At 37.4% G+C, this 25,531-nt stretch overlaps 1 protein-coding gene across 1 annotated transcript in view; it reads right to left on the bottom strand.

Moving 5' to 3' along the window:
- Positions 1-25,531, bottom strand: part of MECOM (MDS1 and EVI1 complex locus) — a 568,111-nt gene that overhangs the window by 49,827 nt on the left and 492,753 nt on the right. Inside the window, exon 3 of the mRNA XM_060011178.1 lies at positions 10,482-10,616. Within this exon, the coding sequence (XP_059867161.1) occupies positions 10,482-10,616 (135 nt within the window). The remainder of the gene's footprint in view (positions 1-10,481; positions 10,617-25,531) is intronic.

Here is a 25,531-nt window from a genome sequence, read left to right as displayed (position 1 = left end):
AACTGAGAAAAGTTGAGTAATTTAACGTTTTATAAGATCAACAGAAATGTGCATAACTTTAATTATATTTATCTGTTTATCTCTTGAAAAGCAGGACATTAAACATAAGTACGTGCCTCTTCATTCCAGTAGGTGGCTCTAAACTCCAATTGTTTATTTTTCTTTAAAAAGACCAGAGCACAAAACTGTGCTAAATTCAAAAAAATAACTCAATGAGGAGTATTTTCTGCTTAGTTTCTTTCCTTTCAAAATAAAATCATTTTTTTCATGCAACAGTAACTTAACCACATGAAGTTGCTTTATAGAAAATAACACCAAACATAAAATGTTGCCCTAATATAATATAACCTAAGATTCTTTATCTCTATCCTTAGATAAAATCCAGACTATCTTAGGAAAATTATTCTTTGTTATGTGCTGATTGTATAAAAACCAGAGAATTTACAGTTTGTATCTTATTAACCCTAACGTTCACATCTTCCCTTCTCTGGAAGTACACTCAGAGGAATAATTCTGCTCAAAAAGTTACCAGATTAAAAAAAAAAAAAAGTGTGCGTTTGCTTTTTCCCCCTAAACTTTCCAGTTAAATGCTTATTAGTGCCCCGTTTCATTCTAGAGTTCTATTTCCCCTTAGAAAACAATAGACTTCTCTCAACAGTTTGAATCACCTCTTCTTTTGGCATCTCTCAAAGGTTTAACTTATTAGCTTCCTTTCCAACAACATGTTGATATTTGAATTGTGACATATTAGAACTTTTCAGTGGCTTCTCGGAAACAGTGATGTTAAAGAGACAATATCCCGAAAGACCATAAAACAGTACAATTGTCGCTTTTGGGGAATGCTGCAGAGACACACATGCCAGATCACTGGAAGAAAGTATTATGATATCATTATTTTCTTTTGAATAATAGAGTCCACTATTAAACATGTCTCTTTTAATTCCATTTTAGATTTACTCAATCCAGTGTGAACAGCCCAAGAAACAAAAGAAAGTGATAGATACACTGTAACTATACATTAGAAAGATAATTCTCTTTGCCGGGACACAGATCACTACTGTAATTTCCCTTTAAGTGTCCAGATTGTCATGTGAAGAATACTGAGTGCATAAAAAATAAAAGACACGGAAGAGCATTGATGTTGGCTTTATTTACTGGAGGTAAAAGGTGATATTCCAGGCCACGAAAGGCAAGGCAAAGCAGAGTGGGTTTTAACTTCAGGGTGTTCTTTTCGATTTTAAGTGAATTTTTATGGTGCTCATGAAACTGAGGTTTGAAAAGAACTGGCAAGAGCCCGAAGTAATGAGGGCAGATTCTGGGCATGCTTCCTCATATCGCAGTAAGAATGTGCCTTGAAGCCCCATCTACCGCCCTTAGAAATCCAGTGCTTTTTTCAAGGTGTTGTTACCACTTGCCATTTCATGATATCTCAACTCTTTGGATTTTACAGAGACTTAAGCAAAATTATGTCTTTGCTCTTATAATTACAATGGTCCCAAAGTGTAATTTGAATGCTTGAATCCAGAGATGTCTACATACAAAGCTGGTTTATGTTCTAGCAATAACAATACACCAGCAGGCGTTTGAGAAGTGAGAGAAGTAGTTTAAATGAAAACATAATGACAATTTGTTGCCTCGAAACAATTATGTGGGGGAAAGATGGAATGTAATGTTGGAGGAATCAAGCCTTTCAGAAAAAAAAGTTATCGCGTCTATGCTTTTATGTTAGAAAATGGGTCTTTCAGCAAATAAAAATATAATAAAGAACGGAAGTGATTTATGTAGCTTCTCCCGCAGGTTTGTCTATTAAGTATGCTTGACCATGATTATAAAAATGTAATCATAACATCTTTAAAATCAGTGTATTCTCAAAATTTCGGCTATATATTGCAGTCCTATGAATTACATGTCATCTGAGTTATTCACCCGAAGCAGAGACATGACTAATATAACCTCTCTGGGTTTTGTGTTAGATAAAAATGGAAGGGAATCAATTCCTCTGTTAAATTCCATAAAAGAGTTAACAGGTCTCTTCCATCAGGAAGTTTTATGGAAAAAGTTATCTGGAACCAAAATAAAAATGTCCTGGATCTGGGATTTTGCGATGAATTCAACTCAAGTATTTGAAGAGGGGCTCAAAATCTCACTTAGAAAAAGTTGGAATGGATACAAAAGGGTTGTAGATTTATTATTTTGCTGTGTGTCTCTCAGAATGCTCTGCTAGAAGGGAGAAGACAATCTCTCCCAATATAAGGTGAAAAATGAGAGGAATGGGGCCTTTTAGTATAAGAAAATAGGATTATATGAGAATTCCATTTTTTAAAAGTCATGATAAATATTTAAAAACTGTGTTAACTCCTTTAGAGTTTTCTATTTGGTAGCTAATACCAAATTCCAGAAACACAACATGTTATGAACATGACCTAACTCTCCATATATCGGAAACTTTTGAAAGTTGAGGTGGTCTTTTCATTTTATCATAGAAAAAATTTAATTTTTCCAATATCTTGCTGGACTCTTTTTAATTTTTCCAGAAAGCTTTATCTCTGTCCTTGTAAGTATGGATATTATATCTAAATCCCTGAATACTTTAATTTATAAGAATAAATATTATAGTAAATGGTTTAATAGATCTTTCTATATTCTTTTATTTTAAAATTTGCCAAAATATCACGCTAGTGAAATTTCTTAATATTTTTTTAAAAATTCTAAAGCACTCAGATATTTGAAGATAAAACTAGAAATCCCTCAAATTGTTCACTTTTACTACTGGTGAAATTCACAGTTTAAGGCATGAGTATATATTATGCATGTATATAGGAATTACTCTAAAAAATAATTATTATTCTTAATTTATTTTAATCAAACCTTGAAATGGTTCCAAATGTCAAAAGGATATCTGTTCAGTTAATATTCATAAGGCTAAGCTAAAGGTAAAAGGCAGTGGTGATGTGGATTTGATTTAGCAAATTTTAGACTGCCAAAATGTATATTTTCATACAACGTTATATATAAGTATACATGTGCTTGGATATATTATATATTTTATATGTGATTTATAAATGTGGCAAAGTATACATTTTAGGGACATTTTAAAATCTGTACAAGATATTAGTAATCTCATATTTTACATATTAATATAAATTAATATTTAATGGCATGATTAATTCTATTATATATCATATAAGTTATATACAATTATATATTTTATAAATTGCATATTATATGTAATATATGTTATAGATAACTATTTATTATAGACAGTTGGAACCGAAATTAATCACACTTTATTAAATATTCATTTTCTTTTGTCATTTAAGCCCAAGAGGACAGCCACTAAAGAGAGTGTGGACAGGTATAAGCATTCTGATAGCAAAGGTAATAGGCTATAAAAGACTTTCAGATTAATTCTGTTTTGTACTGTCACAGTCTGTGTTCAACCGATTCCTCCATCAAATTGATGATGCTACCATTTGTATTTATAGATGGCAATAATGTGGATTCTTGTTTATTATCCTATAAAGTAGAAAAATCTAGAATCTGTCAGACCAGACTTGCTGTCTAGTTTGCTATGCTTGGATCGATTCAAAGTATTATGCTTGTATTACTGAGACAGAAGAAAAATTCAGTGCACAGAGGGAAAACAAGAAAGAAAGAAAACATCATTTACTTTTAAAAAGATGAATAAGGACTCATTGTTATGAATTCCCATTTATTTTTCCTGGTCAAGCACTGGAAGTTTTATTTATGCTTAATAGACTGCATTTGGCATGTCTGAAAATGGCAGAAGTGTGAATTATGAGTGACCTTCAACCTATTCAGGAAGTTGTAATAATTGAAATAATAGAGAAATGTACTCCCTGCAAAACCTGTACCGAGAGACAACTTTTTCAGACTATTGCCGTCTTTTCACTTTGAAGTGGACAGTTGATTTCTTCCTTCCCACCTCCCAACAATCGGCCTGAATGCTTTATTTTCTATAGCTTCATTCAATTTACCAGTCCGAAGGCTAGGAAAAGCTGAATGGAACTTTAATGTTTAGAGTGTGGATAGAAGGGGAGATAAGTGACCATTTGCATGTCTGAACAAAGTCAATATTTGATATGAACACATCTGTCAGTCTTGGTGCTGCAGAGGTAACATCAAGTCCACAGAGACAACGTGTACATATGTGCTGGCTTTAGGAAACTTGCTCTGGACCCCTGATCTTTCCATAGCAACATGGGAAACCCCTACTCAGGAGGGCAAGAGTGACAAGTTTTTAACCTCTGAAAGAAGGACCCTATTGCACATTCTAATCCTGATTAGTAAGAGATAACTAAAAGTGTCTTCAGCAGGCAGAGAATGATGACAGAATGTAAAGATATTTGTCCAACAGAATGTAAGCATTATCGTGGCCAAGCTTCGCTAAAGCAAACCATCCTTAGTTTCCTTAGTTCCTCCAAAGACATAGTATCCCGAATTTGTCTTTAAGGTAACAGTCTAAAGACTATAAAGTATCAACTGAGAAATGTCAGGTACTGTCTTGCTGTATCTGCTTCCAAAACAAAATTATATGTATCCACTGGCTATTTTCAGAACAAAACTACTAATGAAGGAGAAGTTCTGCCCCACACATTTTTCTCTCTTCATTAAGAACATGAAGAGAAAGCCAAGTGTAATTTATTGGATGAAACAAAACAGAAAGGATTGACTGTTGACTCTAGTTTGCAAGAACAGGGCAAGTGATAAAGATACACATTATTATACCTGGAGCCTACAGGGTACCCAGCCTGGAAGCCTTGCAAGTTGTCCTGTTAATTAACCTCTAAGGATCTCTCTACAGACCCCACAAGAAATATTCATTAGACACCTGTCTTTAATGTGGCCATTTTGTCTGACTATATGAAAACTGATCATTCTGAACAGTTTCAGAATGCTTGGAAAGTCAGGAAGCTAAAGATCCTCTTTGGGTTTTTTACTAGACTGGAGGTGTTTCTTGTGTTCTTGACCAACATGTTTTCCTCCTTGACGACTGGCTTGTAATGAATTCTGACAACTATCTTTTTGGTACCATTCCAGAAATAGCTGGAGTCTGGTATGGTTGTGATGCTTTTAGATCTTCCTGAATGAAAAGTGTTGTGTACATGCAAATATTAATTACTTAGAATGTGCAGATCATCTTTTTTCAATTTACGTGGTTTGTGCGTCTTGGTAAAAATTCCTAGTCTGTGTAGTGCGATGGCAGGGTTGTGTGCTGGGCATAATTACACGAGGGAAACTTTTCTGTGGGGAGGGGATGCTATTTGTTTTATCACGTAAATATCAAATGACAGACTATGTCTGAGACAGTTTCATCTTCGGGTGAAGGAAGTAACTTATCAGCCAGACAGCATCCCCCCAAAGTCAGCTTAGGCACCGTTCACAAAGCCAGTCTCTGGGTATTGCCAGCTGGCATTCATCTTAAAACAGCAGAGCATAACTTTGGTATAAAAGTGGAACTTGACTTAAAAGCAAAGCAAAGAAAATGGCCAAAGCCAATAATAATTTTAACATCAAAAGAGGTCATAGAAAATGTGGACAGAAATCCTTGTAAAGGAAGAGCAAATTAACAAATTACCTGACAGTTGACGCAAACATGTTGAAAAAGTAGAGAGAGGCTAAGATACTACATTTTGCTTTTTTGCACAAATTGCATTAATTGAATGATGTAGGCATACATTTTTTTTTCAGTAAAAAGCCAAAGAAAATAACTTGATAACTGAGTCCATAATAAGCCTGCAATAATAATACTGTTATAGTGTCACAGCAGCCTGATAGCACCGCTGACGTGGACCCAGGGAGAGGGAAAGTGGGTGTGCCAGTTCGGCCATGATGGTCCTGGAAGCAGTTAAAACTTTATAAGGTAAAGCACAAACGAGAACAATGCCTGATCCAACTGAAAACACTGTAGCATCTTGCTGCTGTTCCTCAACGACAAGGGAGCTGGCAGAATCCTCTAAGTGAATTCTGACCTTGTATTCTCTGAAGGGCACTCCTTCTTCTAGATCTTATTTCTTCAAAATATACATCGGGCATTAGATAATCTCTTATCAACACATTTTGTTTTCTTCAGAGGGAACAGCAGACTTCTCTTAGTCTACTTACTAAATACCAGCTGTCAAGGGCCTGTTTAAAAATGAAAGGACTTATCACCTTGTGTAAATGACAAGATTAATAATGTCTTGGGTTTCTGAGAACTTTATTCCACTTGTAGACCATGTTAGGGCAGGCCAAGAGCTTGAATGAAATTGCGTTCCTTTCTGTGATGCACACCTATAAAATGTTACCCCAAATCACATGCCCAGATCTTTCTCATTACCATGAGTGGAAAGGTAGGTCTTGTGTAAGTCGAAAAAGTTCACTTACACGAATTGGGCTATAGTGACCTGTCTGATTACAACGAAAATGGTCTCACCATGAAGAAGTATTAGAGAAAAACTTGTGTCCAGAGAGCTATTTCGTAAGTACACTAAACTTGTGAACATATCCTAGATAAGAACTGGCCTGATGTGAGGTACCTAGGGGTCTGTGGGTCCACTTGCCTTTGATCTAGGTGAAGGGTATAGCAATGTGGAGGTCTGAGGAAACTCATCAAAGGATGGAGGGAAAGGTGGGAGCAGGGTGAGAGCAACTCTGATGCCACATGCTCCCTCCACCCATCAAAATGGGTGTAAAAGTAAGATATCTACAAGACAACGAAGAGAAGGACATCAAAATATCCAGATTTAAAAACAAACACTCAGTAAATCATCTAGGTGTCTGGCCCACTTGACGTTAAACACATGGGTGCTTCCAGATGTAATGAAATCTCTGGATAATTAATAAACCATTTTCATGCTTCCTCTACATATTCGGTCCTCTTGAGGACCTGTTCTGGAAAGAACTTTCATTATCCAATTCTCTGCTTTTCCTTCTGCTCTGATCTACCTCCCAGTGCCAGTTCTGGATCCTCAACCAGGCGTAATTCAGACCATTAAAATGTAAAGATATTGACGCATTGTCTGTCTCAGTAAAAATGTCCAGCTAAAGCTTGTGCCGCAGCAGTATAGCTATGTAACACTGTACAAAAACTTTAAGGAATAAGGGGAAACATAATTAGGACTTCAAGGATAAAGAGCCTTGGGTGTTTTTAGTGGATCTACTATTTTATGACTGGAGTGTGACTTAATTTACTAGTGTCTTTGGCGTGGCCTTCTTTTACAAAGATAAATTACCGTAGTTAATACAATATTTTCGGGGGGGATAAGGATATCAGTCAGAAGCTGCAGCTACTTAGAAATTATGGTTTAGCAAGTATGCCAGTGTTTTCAGAATTTCTATCTCCAAAAACATCACTGCAATAATTCTGAAAACATGCAATGAAAAAGACATCTAAAAACAATAAACTCGAGTCTTCTAGGCAGCACTGTCAAGAAAAAAGCTGCCACAAAGCTCACTCTGGCCTGAAAAAAAGAAATCTGCAATAAAATAACTTGCAGAATCTATTGGAAGATTTAAACTCTGAAAAATCCCCTCAGATAAAATGCTTGTAGAGAGGTATTAGGAAAATGTTCATTGAATAGCCTTTGCCTTTAGGATACAAAACAGATTGCACACTTTATCAGCTTTACCTGAAAATCTAAACCTAGGCTGTTTCTAAGTATCTCATCACCCCAAACAAATCAAATACAAGTTTTACCCAAGACAACGTGTTTTGACTGTCCCACTATGATCAAACTGTATTATCACGTTTAGCAGACACATTAATTCTCTTTTGTAGAACTCCTTCACATCATTATAAAACGGATCCAAATTGACTAAACTTGATCTTGAATATTAGAATTTTAAAAAATACATATCTTTGCAAAAGTGAACTATAATTTATACCCTCCTTTTTGTTTTAGGTCATCTTTTCCCTTCTTTGTTGGATGCCCTAATTATTACAATGACTAGCTTGCAGTTGAAAGATTCCCCTGAAATTCTTCATTTTTAAAGCCCAGGACTTGTTTAAAATTCATTTTATAAACTTGAGCTCTATCTAAGAATCAGAGCAAAGAGGAACACTTTTTACAGTTTTTTGTCACGTGCTTAATTTGCTTTTGTGTGTGCAGGTGAGTTGATGTTGTTAATGTTTAATAATTACTCCTGATCCAGGGTGTCTCTTTATATCTGGATATTAAATAATATGTCACACAGTGGGAGCGTTCATTATGAGATGAGTTGTGCTTATTCACCATTTGGCAGCTCCTATATTCCTCACAGAAAACGGAGTGAAAAAATAGACCTAGAGAATCTCTTTAGTCAGCTCTTTTATCATTGTACCTAGTCCAACATTCACATTTCAAAGCTGCCTGGAATTGCTAGTCTTAATTGGCTTTTAGAAAAGATGCATACATGCTTATAGATGAGTGTGTTTACAATACATGCATACACGATTTTGATGTCTGCTCTCGTTTGTCTTGTCAACTGGGTTGAGTGTGATTGTATGCATATCTGTCTATCACACAAATCTGACTTTTACCTCTGACTTTCCTCTCATCGTTTATGGGTGAACTTACTTGACCATATAATGTCAATTTCACAACTATGTTATTTGATATGTACTCTCTTACCATCTTTGAGTTCTGCCAGCATAATACATAAGTTTAAAATGAGAACTTACAGAAATAATAGTGTATGTCTAATATTGGCCTTTTATGGTTTTCCTGATTAACTATTTTCCCTGATTCTTCAGTTAAAGTATGTAAACATGCTCTTCATTAAGATACAAAACCATCATATTTTCTTTCGAAAGCAATGCATTTTACAATGTGTACCTCAAAAGTAACCATGTGAAAATGATAAATGCCTACTCTAATAAGCAATCTAATTCATACTTAAGAACATCAAAATAGTCTCCTTTTTTAATGAGATCACAATTCCCAAGGACAAGAGTATATTTATTAAAAAATATGAGACCCATAACTATTAAATGAAAAAATGTATTGGCCACAAGTCTCATTCTTCAACCATCTTTTCACTGATCCTACAACAGTTTTATCTGTCTAAGGAAATAGTTCCTGTTGTCAGTAAATATGGATAGCAAATAATTGTTATGATATAATTACATTATTTCATCTTACAGCTGCCTTTTGAGGTCTTCCAGTTCCTTTTTTAGGAAGCATCACACGCACAATTCCCTCATTTACAACACCTATGTAATTCCCACACCTACATATAGTCAGTGCTCAGTAATGTTTGTTGTTGATGGTGACAGTAACTCATATGACGGACTTGGGGTATTTTCTGCTTACGATCAATAGCTAATTTAATAATGTTTTCCTTTGTCAATAATGTCTCTTGTTTTCTTACAACAAAGGGAAAAAACAGTTGATTGGTTTATTATTTTTGATATATGTTGAAGATTTTAAAATGATTCCCATTTAAACCTAATTTTATAATTTACTACCTCTTATACAGTTTAGTCAGTAAAAATTATCTAGTAGCTGGTAAAATGCCAAAGAATAATCTGATAACAATGATTGAAACAGAGTCTTAGACCATATGACGCTAGCATTACTTACCAACTTTCAAATGGAAACATCTAATTTAAACTTTTCTTTTTCTTGGTGGTGATTTTCATAGTAGATTTGCCAAGCAACCATTTTAATGTGGTCTTTGAAACATATCTGATTTACACAACCATCGGTTTAAAAGAAATAAATGATGATAATATAACTATATTCTAACTCAACGATGTTTAGAAAACAAAAATTAGCAGGTTGAAGTTCTTGTTGTTTTAAGTATTGTCATACTAAGTTACAAGATTCATAACCTCACTTTATTGGGTGCAAAATATGTTTCTTGATATTTTCATGATCTTGTTTCATAGTTATTGTTATTAAAGTTAACCTCACTGCATGAGCCTCCATAAAGCAATTTCCAGCAGTGATACTTTTAAACATTTCACATAAACAACAACAAAAAACTGTTATTTGATTAATCTAAAAGGGTTTCTCGTTTATAATTAGGCAAATCAAATGCATAATCAGACAAGTTCACACGTAGATCATACATATACCACTACCTATTATTTAAAATAAAATCTATATAATATTTCAAGTGTATCACTTCCAATTTCTGCAGAAATTCAGTGTTCTTGATTAGTTCAGTACTTTCTATGAATGTCTCCTTATTACGATAGCAAAGGAAAAAAAAGGTAAAGAACAGCTACTAATAAGTAGTATTCAGGTTTTAAATCATTCAGTCATTCCCAGAAAACTAGAGCATTGATGAAGTTTACTAGCACAAAATGAAAAAACTACCCAAAAAAGAAGTACTGAAAATGACTTTATACTGCATCTTATATTTGGGCATTACCTTTCACCATATCGACAAACAGGCCACAAGGGTCTACTGAAGCTCACTGTTATTTTTATTCTTCAGGCTTCACTGATACTTTAGTGCTCTCCAAGAAAGACAAGAAAATCTTTACAACATACCTGATCATTTATCTGGCATGCAACGAGGTTGTGCTGATCATAACAGCCAGCGAACCTGATGTACTTGAGCCAGCTTCCTACATCTGGTTGACTAGCATCTATGCAGAACTTCACATTGCAAAACTCATCTAAGATCTAGAAGGAAGAAGACGAGAACAATCAATTTCCATTATCAGTTCATTCATTAGAATGGTTAATTGCTTGAAAATATTTTATTCAAATGTATGTTTCCTCCTTTGAATCCTTAAGAGAAAAAAAGTCAGACAGCATGCATATTAATAAAGAAGGAATAATAGTAAGTTATCTTAGAAGTGGCAATGTACTGCCTTTAAAGGAACAAAGCAATTGTAAATTATCACAAAAAATGATTAGTTGGTTTTAAAAATGCTCGATTCCTTGTTATGAATGAATGAGTGCTATTGCCTTAATTTTATCCCATGTGATTTTTATGAAAAATAATATTGAACAGCATATATTAACATAATATTTCTAAACTATACAAGTCAATATTTTAGGTTCAGATAATCTTCCCTCGTAAGTGTATACTTTCACATTTTTTGCACTTTAAATTAGTGCAGTTTAAAAACTTTAATCCAAATATTGTCAAATTCCTTTTCAGTTTGCATTGCACTACCGTGAAACAAATCACACCCGTAATTGAAGAAGATAATAAGATTTGTCTCACTGATGCTTCCCACCAAACTAAAGAAAAACAAATGAAAATAAATAGTTGGTAAACACTTGTGCAAAATATGTCAACCTAAAGTTTTAGGTAACACATGCCAATGCACATTTCAATTTTATGTTTCATAAGTAAAATACCAAAACTGGCTTGTGAACAAGTAAAAAATATGTAAGAATATTGACATAAATTGCCATCATTATATACGGTTGTGTATGTTAGTGTTGTTATTTTTCATGAGATTTTATGTTTGGCCTATGCTAAATATTAATCACTACTCAGGATACCTATTAAACAAAAATTAAGATGGGAAGTGTCCATTTTTAAGGTCTTGTCTACCGAAAGGAGGCTATTCGGATTCAATAGTAGCAATAATGTTTTATACATCAATATTAAAAGCTGCATAGTTGTTCACCTGATGGTAAATAACTAGAAAGTCTGGTAATGTTAATGTCAATCAGTTAGCGCAAACTTGAGGAAGTTTCCTATCAAAGACTAAACAATATAGTCTAGAACATTAATTGATGAATTAAATAACCCCCTCCCCGCCCCCCCGCCCCCAGAACTCTGCTGTATCTATACCTATAAAAGTTAAAACTAAACACTCGGGTGCATAGACCAAAAGCAATTTTGCACAGAATTCAGGTAATCACCCAGTTGCAGATCCAAGTCATTAACTCACCACAAACTTCAAGAAGAAGCCCAGGACTCTGAGGGCTCTAGTCAAGAGGCATTATGCATAAGCCTTTGGCCATGAGGCAATTAAAGGGCAATAAGTAGTCCCACAATTTTAAAAAGAAAAATTGAAACATAAGATAGGAATAATAATTGACACACACCACACACACACACACACACACACACATACACAATCAAGTCTTTTTCAAGGAGGCCTCTTCGCACCACCACCAACAAAAAGTCTATGTTAAATACCCTCTCTAGTGAGAAGAACAGATTTTAACAATTTCTCATTTATAAAATTACAAACTTTAAGTTGTTTTCTTCAACTTTCAATGCTGAGCAGCTTAAATGGCAACTTGAGATTACCCCCCTCCTCACATGTCTGGAAACATAAATAACATCTGCAATACACACTTTAAAACAGTAAAAGGTTGGGATTGTTGTTTTATTTTTTAGTTTGTCTGATTTCTGGTTGATATTTGCTGTTTGTTTTCTTGACTAGCTCCCCTCCCCCCCCAAAAAAGGTAGTTCTACTAACACACTAGAGAAATATTTAATGAAGGAAACAGGGTGAAGGCAGTGAAATGCAACACCAATTCCATTTCATATTTGCAGAAAGACATGGGAAACTTATTAATTTCAAAGTCAAAAATCATTTATCCCCTTAGCTTTCTAGCATTCCCTTTTTGCGAGGGTTAAGTACTGCATATGCACATAAAAATTCTAGGTGTAAGTTTACTCCGTGTTAACATTATTGCCATTGCCACTGTCAACAGTGAAATTAATTTAAAAACAGGTTCATTTCCAAAGAATGTCTTTTTACATACATGTAATATGATTATTCAAATATTTCACCAAAGTATTAACTTTCTTACTCTCCGTATTCTTGCCCCAAGACAAAAGCTTAACTTTCTCCAGAAACCTTTCCCCCCTGGGTGAATTATTCGCTTCTGATTTGCTAACACAACTGCATTTGTCTCCCAAATGTCTTAATCGTCTCGGAAATCTCGAATAAAATAAAGTAACAACACATCTTCTGTCATTTCATCGAACACGCTCCTGTGTTTTTAAAAGCTGTCAAGTTCCAAAGATAGTTAAAAAAAAAAATTCCCTTTAGGTGGACTTTAGAGAAAGGCCCTTTCAAAAATCCAACAGCGAAAGGAAAAAAAAAAAAAATCCCCACAATCTAGCCAAAGGGTCCGAATGTGACTTTCTCGCGAAGCAGCACACGATGTTGGACAGCAAAGCTGTTACTTGGCAAGGTGGAACTCGGCCGAAAGCGGCTCCAAAGTCGCGTGGCCGGTGCCAGGAATTCAGATTTTGGCAACCCCACCTTCTCAGTCCCTGATACCGACGGACAGACACACGGAGGGAGGGGAAGGAGGAGAAGAGCGCGAGGAAAGGAGGCCGACAGCCGGGAGAGAGACCCACCGAAGGCCGGACGACCCACCCCGGAGACGCGTCCAGACCACACCGTTGCACAGGAGGAACAAGGAAATCGCCAGTCCCGGCAACGTAGATAAGCACAGGGCTCCGCGAGACTGCGGGCAAGTAGGAAAAGAAGGCTGGGGGGCGGGGGGCGCCCCGGAGAAGGGGTGCCAAGGCAGGAAACTGTCCCAAGTAACAAACTGCACATCGCCAGGACTTCTTTTTTTAAAGTGAGTTCTCTTACCTTAAGATTTCTATGGCCTCAACTCAGCAATAAAAGGCAATCACAGAAGAATTAAAACAAACAAAATAAAATAATCAGCCGCCCCCAGGTTTCCTGCACGAAAATCCTTTCATACGATCCCGAGCCACATTTCGAGATGTTTTTTAAAAAAAAAAGCCTCGCGTCTCGATTTCCGAATGGTCTCTGATAACTTTGTCCGTCTCTAGGATCTGCTCGCCAGGACCACGCGTTTCAGATTTATTGTCCGCCAACAGCGTATTTTTAAGACCAGAAATGAAGTCTCCTCTCGTCTGGGTGACCCGAGTTTGGTGTGTTTTGGCTTTTTTCCCCCTTCCTAAATGAGTTCCGAGCTATTCCTTCTGGTTCACATCACCTCCCTCTTTTCTCACTTTCTCTTGCTCTTATCAGCCCGATGTGTAATGAAAGTTATCTGAAACCCACTAAAACTTCTTCCACTTCTCTCTCCCAGTTCCAAGGTGGTGGTGGTGGTGCGGGGGGGGGGAGATACAAGCAGGAGGAGGAGAGTTTGAAAAGGTGGGGGGCCTGGGGAGGCGAGGGGAGCTCTAGCCCCCTTTCTGATCCTCCGCTGCGCCTTCCCCGGTCCTAGACCCTCACGGGATCGTCCCCTTTCGCAACTCGTAGCTCAGCCGCTGGGTTTCTATTTCATGAACTGTCTCTTTAAAGAGGATCTGCTCGGCCATCCAGAAAGAACCCGGGGCGAGGGAGAAAGGGAGCTATCTCCCGCCGCCCAGAGTGATCGGAAGCCAGACAGGCTCCTCTTTCAGTAAATTTTTAAAGTGACAGCAGCCTCCTCTGGCGAGAGAGGTCACAAAAAGGTCGCCAAGACTCAGTCCTATAGGGACAGACTGATTACGGATGCACCATCCCCCTTAAACATGTAGATTTCTCTGGGTAAACAACCAATGGGGAGATCTCGCCAGGCAGGATTTCTTTCCCCAGGGAAATATCCTCTGTTTCGGTGTCCTGAAAGCACAAGTGTGTGTGTGTGTGTGTGTGTGTGTGTGTGTGTGTGTGTGTCTGTGTGTGTGTGTGTGTGTGTGTGTGTGTTGGGGGATGGGAGTAATGGGGTGGAGAAGGGCTTTCGGGGTGTGAGGGTGTGTGCACGAGGCTGGGGGTGAGGCGCTGGAGGGGGCGAGGAGGAGGTTTAGGGTGAAGAGACGCTGGCTCACGCTAACCATAATTACTTTAGAAATGCTCCGAAAACAGTAGCCTAAAAAGTTGAAAAGGACATTTCCAGTTTTCTGTTAAGTATTTATTATTATTATTATTATTGAAATTCGTACTTTGATTTTTCCCTCCATTATCATAGTTAGGTCAGCAGAAGAGCATGCTACTTTTTAAATCATATTTTTCTTAGAAGAAGGAATTTAAAAATCTGAAACATTATTTGCATATAACCTGCCCAAATAGCGTATTAGGGGCTTAGAGAGGTAGACGATTGTCTGGTGAGTTTTTGCTATATTCTCTGATACATTAACTAAAACATCATGTATGCCCCAAAGTGGAACTGATACCTCAGATTATTTTTTAACTTTTAACATCATTAAGTGTTGTTTTGGGGGAATCAGTACTATATGGTGATTAATAATTTTCTAATATATATGGTCAGCTTTTATCAACACATTCCAGAAACAACATTGGAATAAAGAATATAGGGAATGCGTGGCAAAATAAAAGTGTCTACGGATTTACTCCAGCCAAGCTTGGAAATTTTAGTAATATCCATCGGTTAAATGGAAATAAACGCTTTTTATCACAAAACTCCATTCATAAAAACAAATGGACAAAATCCAACTTCTCAGCTCAACAATGGAAAGTTAAGCAAAGTAAGCGAATCAAGGGACACTTGAGGGGGAGGGGTGAAGAGAGACGGGATGGAAAGCGCGTCTATGTTAAACTTCATCTGCAAACGGAGACGGTACAAGTCCCTTTTTGTTTTCTCCAAGTGCAAATAGACGTGTAAATCTAGTAGATCTGTATTTCCCCAAAATGCTGATTTAAAAACAAAAATAGTAACAAAAGGGAGGGATGGGGGGGAAGAAAATGACAAGAGGTGGTGACTAATTCGTTTTGGTGGCCTGTTATCTGTGACATTGAACTGTTATTTCAGATAATGGCCATTGTTTGCGGGAAAATCGCACAGCAATGGTAGGTAGGACAGGAAAAATCCTTTGTAAATAACCTAAAACCCGGCCAGATATTCCCATAGAGTTCGGCGCTTGAGAACCTTTAACAGCTCCGGGCTTGCTGCTGCCATTGATTTCCTGCCCTTCCTCAACTTGCCCATTGTAGGAGCTCCCCCAACGCTTTTTTTTTTTTTTTTTTAATTTAGCCATAAATTAGACCGGCTCGAGCTATGAGCTGTTCTATTTTCTTCCTGTCAGGATGAGGGATTTGTTTTATGATGCATTGTGTGTTAAATACAAGTAATCTGGGGAACCGATTGCTCCAGACAGTGCGGCCTGATCAGGGGGTCTGAGAGCTCAACGCCCCAATTCCCCGCCCTAGTCTCTGGCCCCCACCTCCTTGCCCTTTACAAAGCTGCTCTGAAAAGGAGGAAACGTCGGTGGATAAACAAAAGTTCGTATGGAATCAGTGGCAGGTCCTGGCTAAATTAGGAATCGTGGAAAGGGCCTCGGAGTTTTTTCCCTTATATTGGGTTTGGGTGGGGGAGGCGGGGCGACTTTCAAGGTCTGGGCACTTGCAGGTGCGTCAGGAGGCCGGTAGATGGCGTTGCGCCCCGAATTAAGTAGCGGCGCTGGCGGCTCCAGCCACCCAGGTGAACCCGCCGCCGCCCGCCGGGTGCCGGCAGCCGAGCTCTGCCCTCCGCCTCCCGCGCCATCCTGCGCCTTCCGGAGCCTCAAGACCGGATGGGTGCACCCTGCAGTACAGACCCGCAGACACGGACCTGAGCTAAGGCTATTGCTACGCATGAAATTCTCTTCCTCAGATAGAGCCAAAAGAGTTAACACTTTCTTTCTAAGTCCTTGGAAGATTGATCTAGAGAGATAGGGGATTATTTAGCTTTATCATTATTATTTTATTAATGTCATCATCCTCAGTCTGGTTCTCCACTGAATAACTTGTGAGAAAGACTAAAGGACCTCGGCAAACATCAGATCTCAGTATTTCTTCTCTCTCTCTCTCCTCTCCCTCTCGTTCCCCCACCCCCGCCCCCTCCCCTCTTTGACTCTACTGTGATAACTTCACGGACCTCGCTTTTTCCTGACGACGCAACTTGAAGTTTAAAAATGGGGTCCTGTAATCCCAGAGTAGCTAGAAGGGCCTTGATTCTCATGAAAGGAGCCTCTGGCTATTTCAATAATAACCCTTTAGGACAAGACCCTAACCTGCCTCCCCTGATCAAAAGTGACACGAAAGAGGAGCCGGAGGGCTGGAGGAAAAGGTTTTTGCAGTGGGGGGCTTGCTTTGCTCCCCGGTTAACTGGCTCAACATCAGGAGGTTTCTAAAACAATAAACAAATACAAGGAGACAAATACCACCACCAATTCCCTTTATTCCTTGGGATTTCTGGTGAAATCTGTTTACAGTAGTTCCCAGTTACAAATTAGTCTGCAAAAGCTGCTGTCTGCTCAGCAGTAATCAGTAACATGCGTGTTCTGCAGTGTTTAGCGCTGCCCTTGAAATGGGCTATTAAAAATAATGGTTTTACTATAATCTCAAACCAGCTTTAATTTGCAAACATGTATCAGCACAGATGATCTATGTATTAAGGGAACGGAACAGGAGAACGTACAACAACAAATGTACAGTTGAAAAGCAGAACACAGAGTGATTTGGTGGCAATGTTTTTTAAAAAGAATCATACTTTAAAAACATGTTTCCAGAAGGAATGATTGTTTTTTCTGCCCTGTTCTGTTAATTGTTGTTTACCAGGAAAAAGGCATTGGAAAATATGAGGTTTGAGTGTGACTTGATAGATTTTCTGGGAGCTGTAAAGATCCCCCTTTGGCTGATGGCAGGGCTGGGGTGGGAGAGGTTAATGTGTTTTCTTCCTGGTCTGAAAAGGGCATAAACCCTCCTCAGGCCCCTTCCTTCCTCCCCCATCTGCGTGGATTGCAGAATCTTTAAAGGGCTCAAAGATTTCCAATAAGGCCACTGGCTCTGCCTTCATTGTGTAACTGTTTATTTAAAATAAGTCAATATATTAGTTAAAGCAGTAAGAAGTTAGTACTCCAGTATTCAAGTGATTCCCACAAGACTGTAAGCTGATGCCTCTTTTAAGCCTTAAACTTCATGGTTGTCCCAGAAGTAAAAGTTCTGCTAATGGAGACCCTATGGGCATGGTACATTCCAGCACATCATTAAAGGAAAGAAAAGCAGTCCAGCCAAAGCCAGATGAAATGACTGCACTGTCCACTTTTAATAGGCTTCCTGTGGACAAACAACCCTGTAACACTCTACAGAGGACAATATTTAAATACAAGACAACTTGCTGGCAGTTTTCAATACCATAAAGTTAATAAAGTATGTTCCCATTCACCCTGACATTATGTTTTTAGTTTATAGAGGAAGGCACTTTATAACCTCAGCCTAAGTAGAGTTCCCTTAATTCTGTAGATTTGGGTTTCTTGAGGACGCTAAATATACACCGAGCTCCAAGCCTGACATTTTTGTTTTAACACTGTTTTGTTTTGGGGGTTTTTTTGAGTTTTTGGTGGGGTTTTTTAATTTGTTTTTTGTTTTTTGTAGCTTTTCAAGAACATACAAGTGCATTTTTACATTTCTCAAGTTCAGTTTCATTCATAGAGATCCTGTTAAATCCTGTTGCACACAGCTCACGTCAAGAAGCATGAAATAATCTGAGAAATTGACATTTGGCTGAATAACTGCTTGCTAATTAAATTAGCTTCATGTATGGATATTGATGTGTGTTTAAAAAGAAAATCAATGCTTCCTTTTCCACATCAGAATCGGATTTTGTAAAATCTTACCTAACTTAACTGATACAAAGCTAAGAAAAAAATATAAGTACATCTTTAGGACTCAAGAGATTTCCCACTGATTCGCATATAAATATTTCTCCCAATACAGAAACTCCAATTTGTCTCTCCTCTTTCCTTCCCTCCAAATTCTTGACCACCTACAATTCCTTCTGTCAAATCTTTTTACTTAATAGGTAAGGCTTGAAATGAAGAATCACATTTAGGCAAGATAAACTAGATTGGGAAGCCACGGAATCAAAGGTAATATTTTGTTTAATTTTAATTTATATGTTTTAGTCAGGGGAGTATTCCACAAGCTTGGCTCCCTAAACTTAAAGATGAATCCTGTCATGTTGGGTAGGTAGACCCAGCAAAAAAAACGGTCGCGCACAATAAGAGTTTACAAATAAAAAGTGCTCTGGGTGTCCGGTCACCAACGTACATTATTACCACTGCTCAGGAGAGATATTTCTGGTCTCTTTTGATGGACTTTGTCTTTTTTTTTTTTTTAACTCTATGGGGGTAGGGGAACTGTTAAAAAAAAAAAAAGAAAGAAAGAAAGAAAGAAAGAAAAGAGGAAATTAAAGGTAAAAAAAAATGTAAATAAAAAATTTCCCTTGGTCTGGAAATGGGCCCGACTGAAAGCATGTTAATCTCCACCTCAGTAATTTGGTTCTCCAGGAGAAGACAGAAGCCCTGCTGCTGTGCCCTGCACTTCATAAATCACATCTTTATGTGGACAAGGTCAGGGCACCTAACAGCTCAGACATGGGCCTTCGCAGTGGCTCGAGGATTCAGGCATGTTTACTCTCCCGCCTGGCTCTCCGAGGAGTAGTCCAGCACGCTTCTAATTACTTTTGATTATTTTCATTTGCTGGGGTCAGTCTGGCTTGCCAGGACTGCTGGAGGGTTGATTTCCTACAAATCTTGATGTCTTTGTAGGACAGCCTTGTGTGCGTTCGGAATTAGCACCCCGTTATTGTCCCTCCAGCATGGGATCCCTCCTAACAGATACTGTGATAGAAAAGTTTCCCTAGTGAATCATTACCTACTTCCCTTTTTATTAATTAACTACGCGAACATAATCGCCTATCTGATCTTTTTTAAAAAATGCAGATGACTCTCTTAACAGATGAGTATTTTATAGTATATTTGCCCAGAATAAACGTGATCCTTTTTTTTTTTGTTTCGACTTTAAATATATTTAGTAATGATAGCAGCTCTTTGGAAACTAAGATGAAATACTTTGTTGAGACAACAGCTCTAGTGAATAAATTATTATACTCAAAGATTTATTTCCGAAGCTCCAATTAAGGCTGCCATATTTAAAATATTTCTTGTTGGGCTATTTTGATGTATTTCAGTCCTAAGCCATTATGCTGAGTGGTTATTTTGTGGCTAAAGCACCACAACAAAACAAATTTATACCAAGTTTAAATGAATACACTGTGATAAAATAAAAACTTTAATAAAATATGTCGTAGTAAAATTTGGTAGAGAAAAAGAGTCAAAATATCATTATTTTTCTCTTCCTTATCCCTCAAAAGTATAGATGTTTAATACGATGATGCATATGCCTTAAAAGATACATTCAAGAAAAAAGTGATGAGGAAATAAATATCCACAAAACTGAGATAAATATTCATAAAAAAACACATAACACATCAACCTGGTTGTTCAGACAGTAAGCATTTTCAGATCACTGAACAAAAATTACTATAATCTTTTTTATTTTATAAAAGATAACTTGGATCTCGATGATAAGTTGTCCCCCAAAGCCAAATCTCTCATTCTTCCTAACTTTAGATCAAAGAATTAAGGTCCTAAATTAAGGCTTTAGGAATTAACTTCAACTGCTAGGAATTAATTTTTTATTATTTTATCAATTTAAATTAAGTCAATTTTTCAAGACAGCATTTAGCACATTATGTAATAAATCCAGTCAGCTTCTTTCCTGAGGCTTTAGGAACACCATCTCAGACTGCTTTGAGACGTGTAATCTTGTGGAAGAAGTGAGTTGGAAGACCTTTCTCTGCTCCCATCTCTTCTCCTACCTGTTTGCCTTTGGGTCAGTCACTTAACCTTTGAGTCGCTTTCTATGAAAGTTTCACAATATCAGCCTAATAGGAGTGTTGGGAAAATAAATTGGGTAATATGAGTGTGAACTGCTCTGAGTTCGTGGGAACAGGTCAAAACACCAAGTTTCACAGTTTTTGTGTTTGCGTAATGGGTTAGACTAGACTTACATACACACACAATGAGGAAGATAGTCTGGTTTGTACTTTAGGGAACAGCAAAGTATAAGTATTTTTCTATCCTCTTTCTTCCATTCCAGTGTCAGTTGCCCTAATCCTTACCCTGACCTATGGAAGAGAAGAATTTTAAGAAAAATGTTTTTTTTCTCTCAAGCTGTGCTATCCCCGAAGATGTCCGTCTTTGCCTGGCTTGCAGCTGAGTTTGCTCTGTCCCACCCACTGTGTTCTCTGCCAATCAGTAAGTGGGAGAATTCTGAGACAGAGGTGAAATACCACTGAGATCCAAGAGCCCTAAAAACCGGGGTAGGAGGCCATGTACACACACACACACACACACACACACACACACACACACACACACACACATCCAGACTAGTTTTCGGTCAATATTCATTATCAAGGTCCAGAAATGTATTCTCTGCAACGTCCTCTGGTGGACTTTAAGTGTCAGTACGGTAGGAATTGGGTTTCTCTCATTTGCCTCTATTGCCCAGATCCTAACATAACGTCAGACATGGAACAGGTATTCAGTGGGGGTTTGTTGAAAAAAATGTATTGGGTCCTTCCTTGATTTTCATTCCTATGTAGTTTGGATGCTTAGCTTGGATGCTTGTTACCTCTAGTCTGAATTATCACAATGACTTCCTATTCTGACCATCACTCACCCACCCACTAGTTTATGCTCAACACTGTTCATCTTCCCAAGCATCAGCCATTGTTACTCACTCCCCTGGTCAAAATTCTTCAGTGGGTTCCAGTTGCCTAACAATTCAGTATAAACTCATTGTATTTTTTGAAAATGAAATGAGGTAATGTATGTAAATTACTTAGACTCATGCATGACACCTAGCATATGGTCAATGAAAAAATAGCTATTATTATTATTGGTATTGCTAATATAATTATAATTTTAATCATTATTGTTCCTCAGCCTATAATTTATTTTGCCTTCATTATCTTGGATGAAATCTTATCTACCCTTCAAAGCCACCTCTTTTTCTATGACCACTGGTCCCTAACTACCAGGTTTGACCTTTTCATCTTTTATCCCAAATCATCTCCTGGTTGATAGTCAGTTCTACCTTACGTTACAGTTGTATCTGTAATGCTCTTCAGTATGCATTATTAAAATTGTCAGTGGTCCTCCTTAAAGGGTGGTTGTAAAATTCTTAAGGATGGAATCAAGTTTGATTCATATTCACATCTTGGATAGCATCTTTTCAGAATAGGCTAAACTACCTTTGAACTGCACTGCAAGAATCAATTAATTATGGCCAACTGTATCAGGAATTGTTATATTTAAAATCTAAGGAAACTGGACTATTTACCACTGTTCCCCCATGGGAATCAATCGATGCACTGGTAATTCTCTTTTAGGGAATCTAGAGATAGGAATTTCTACCACTGCTGCTTCCCAGGAATAGCACTTTATTGCTCCCCCCATGCACCCATACTTGTGTTTCTATACCAACTATCTGAGTTGGCCCTTTACCTGGGTACCAACCCAGGACAATATCTGGGATGCCTCCCTTTTCCTTATCCTCAGTGAGCAGTCATTGGCTATTACATTGTTTCTTTAGGGCCCTCACCTTCCCACTGGCACTGGCCTGATGCAGGCCCTTGTCATTTTAGGCCTGAATCCTGTGGCATCTTTACACGAAAAATTAGTCTTCCTGAGTAACAAAGTTATGACAATGTTTTGCTTTACTTGAAAACAAAAGCTAAAGAAGAAAAACCACACTAATAAAAACCCTTATTGTTCCTAATTTTCTAGAAAATAAAGCTCCTAATTCAAAATGCAATCTTCTCTATAAGTGGATGTCAAATTTATCTTTCCAGGCCCATGGTCTGATTCTTCCCTCTAAACAAATCTAAGTTCTGGTTAACTAGGGAGATGAGTAGGAGCTCTCGGCCCTTTAACTGTGTTCATGCAGGCCCTTTGCTTTACTTATCTCTGATACTCAGAGCATTCAGGAGATGAAACAAAAGCTCAAGGAGGAGAAGTCAGAGTTCTATCTATCAAGCTCATACACAGCCCTCCAGGCTCCTTTCCTTGAAATTCTTACAGTGCTCATTATTAAAAACATTCACTTGTCAGTCATCATAGTTAGGGTCAGTTGGGATATTTCTGTCATCTGCTGATCTACCTATAATTTGTTTGATGGCAAGAAATGCACTTTACACCGGCATTTTCTCATCAGTGACTTGTTACCAAGTATTCTCTGAAAATGTGTTCCGTGGTCAAATGAGGTAAAGATAAGCTCCATCTTGGAGCTTCACAATAAACATTAATGTGGTAAATACTCTAAGGCTCTAGAAGTCTAAAGTCCTTCAGTGGAGAAACCTATTTTGGCTTGTTTAATAGAGCATCAATAAAGATAGTCAAACATGTATGAAAGCTCCTTTCCCCTTCCACTGAACACCTAAGGGGAACAATTTTTGGAAATAAAGCTTTTCATTATGTTGCATCTGTTTCAGCAAAGCTGATACTAGTAAAAACCGCTAAGTATTCCCTAAATATTTTTCTATTAATTGACTGTTTTCACTCTTAACCAAAAATGTTACTAAAAAATAGTGCTGGATAAAGAGAGACAAAACCAAGCCTCAGCTTTTCATTCAGCTTGAAAGCATTTGGAAGGTCTATCAAACTCACAAAGAAAGGAGGTTATCAGTAAACTCTCTCCAACTGATCCTTTGCCTGTGAACTGTTGTAATTTTACTTGAGCATCTGGTATGAGAACCTTCCAAAGAAATGTGTATAATTTCCTTTCAAAATCAACCCACACCTTCCTATCCTCTTCCATTATAAGCCCTTCTAAAGCATAGGTTGTACCATGGGCATATTTACACACCATGTTTTATATTATTTAGGCTCTTCTTAATAAGATTTGGCATTATCTAGATATATATTTCCCCAGGAGAAAGAAAAGCAGTCATTTAATCTTAGTCTACCAAAGCCTGAATTAAACATTTAAGAATTAAACGGGCCTTTTCTCCAGTTTTTGATATTGGATTCCTGTGTTGTGCCTGCCAATGGCTGTCTAACTGCTAAACTAAGTGGACATTAAATCAGATGGCATACAAAATTACAGGAATTTGATCTTTATATAAACCACAAACCTTGATGAACTAACATTGTTCCAGATGAATTAACTATCATCCTGCGGAACAGAACATTTTGCAGGAGCAACCACACAGTCTCCTCTGTAAAGAGCACTAATGGCTGTGATTAATTTGTGATCTATTGAAAGTGCCCACTGCTAACTAAAGAAGCCTGTGCTAAACAAAGGGGGAGGGATGGTGAGGCAGTTCTGGCCCAGAATTACTGCCCTATTTCAACATTCTGAGGGTGGATGCTAGTTATGATGTCCCAGTGGCAGAATTATCCAAAAAAATCAATATGCTAAGTTCTGACCAGTGATGTAGTGAGATATCACTCTTCCCTATATTGGAAATCCTAAAATTCCATTTTATTATGTCAATAACTATAACTAGACACATTAAAAATAAAAACTCTGTAGAGCCAGAAAAGTGTGAGGCTTATAATCCGTTTAATGGGTGTCATATCTTTTGATACATATCAAATAGTAAAATGTCCAAATATTCCAATAGTGGTTAAAGTACCCAATAAGATCTCAGTATCATGATGAAAACATGGACATGATTTCAGGTGTGGCTTTAAAAATATATGTCTGTTAATTTTGTTGAGTCAATCCTTCAACTTCAAATAAAATCCTAATATAGCCTGTCTATAAACTCCAGAATTAAGTACCGGTCAATTTCCAAGATGAGGATTCTCAAAGGTATTTGTGTTTTGGTATGTAGTTCTTGACTGGAAAACAAATCTAGGCTTGCTAATGCAGTGCCTACAACTAGAAAGGAGAATGCCAGAAGGGACATAAATACTTAAAAAGAAAGGAAGAAACACACTTTGATTCACACATAATTTCTCTCCCCATGTGATCTGGACTATCAATTTACAAATAAACCATGGAACCCAGTCATGAGATGGAGAAAGTCAAAATTATAAGCCTAGGATGATAAGATCGAAATGGCTATAGATTTTAAATTTTAAACTCATGCTTTTGTGTAATATTACGTTGTATCTAATACAGTTTTATATTCTTCCCTGTTTCACTCTTCCAAGAGCTAGCAAAGTTCATATGTCCTCAAAAAAATGAAGTTGGATGAATCAAATTTAAATGATTCACTAAGTCCTTTAGCATGTTCATTTGTATTAATTCTGTGGTTTTTGTTGTCACTGCAGAAATTATCATAATAAATGTTTATCATTTCCTATACATATCTCTTTGGTAACCAATGCTGGAATATTTCAAGAAAGTCATTAAAAGTCTTTATAAAATATATTTTGCTACATTTCAGTCTTGGAAAGCCCAGTGGTGTTGTAGCATAACATATACACATTCAAGTTACTAATGTTCAACTATTGTGAACAGATAGAAAGAGGGAGATGGAGATGGAGAAGAGAGAGAGAAAAAGAGAGAGAACAAGAACGAGAATGAGAATGAAAGATCCTTTATCCAGAAAAGAGCATCAGATGGAGAAAGAATCATCTGTTTCCTCAGTAGGAATCAGTGTTTAAATGCATTTTGTATTGAGTATCTTGTTGCATTGAGTGTGACTCTTAGGTTTAGAGATATGTATTTTTCACACCATGCAGCACCTGAATGCAAAAAACACCACTTTCTCCAATGCTCAACCAAAGCCAAGGTAATCTATGTCCATACTGGATGGTTTAAAGGCTGAGCAAGGGAAATTGTGATTACACTTGA

Source organism: Delphinus delphis, chromosome 4 (assembly GCF_949987515.2).
Source record: "Delphinus delphis chromosome 4, mDelDel1.2, whole genome shotgun sequence".
Classification (NCBI taxonomy): Eukaryota; Metazoa; Chordata; class Mammalia; order Artiodactyla; family Delphinidae; genus Delphinus; species Delphinus delphis.
This window is presented reverse-complemented; position numbering and strand designations above follow the sequence as displayed.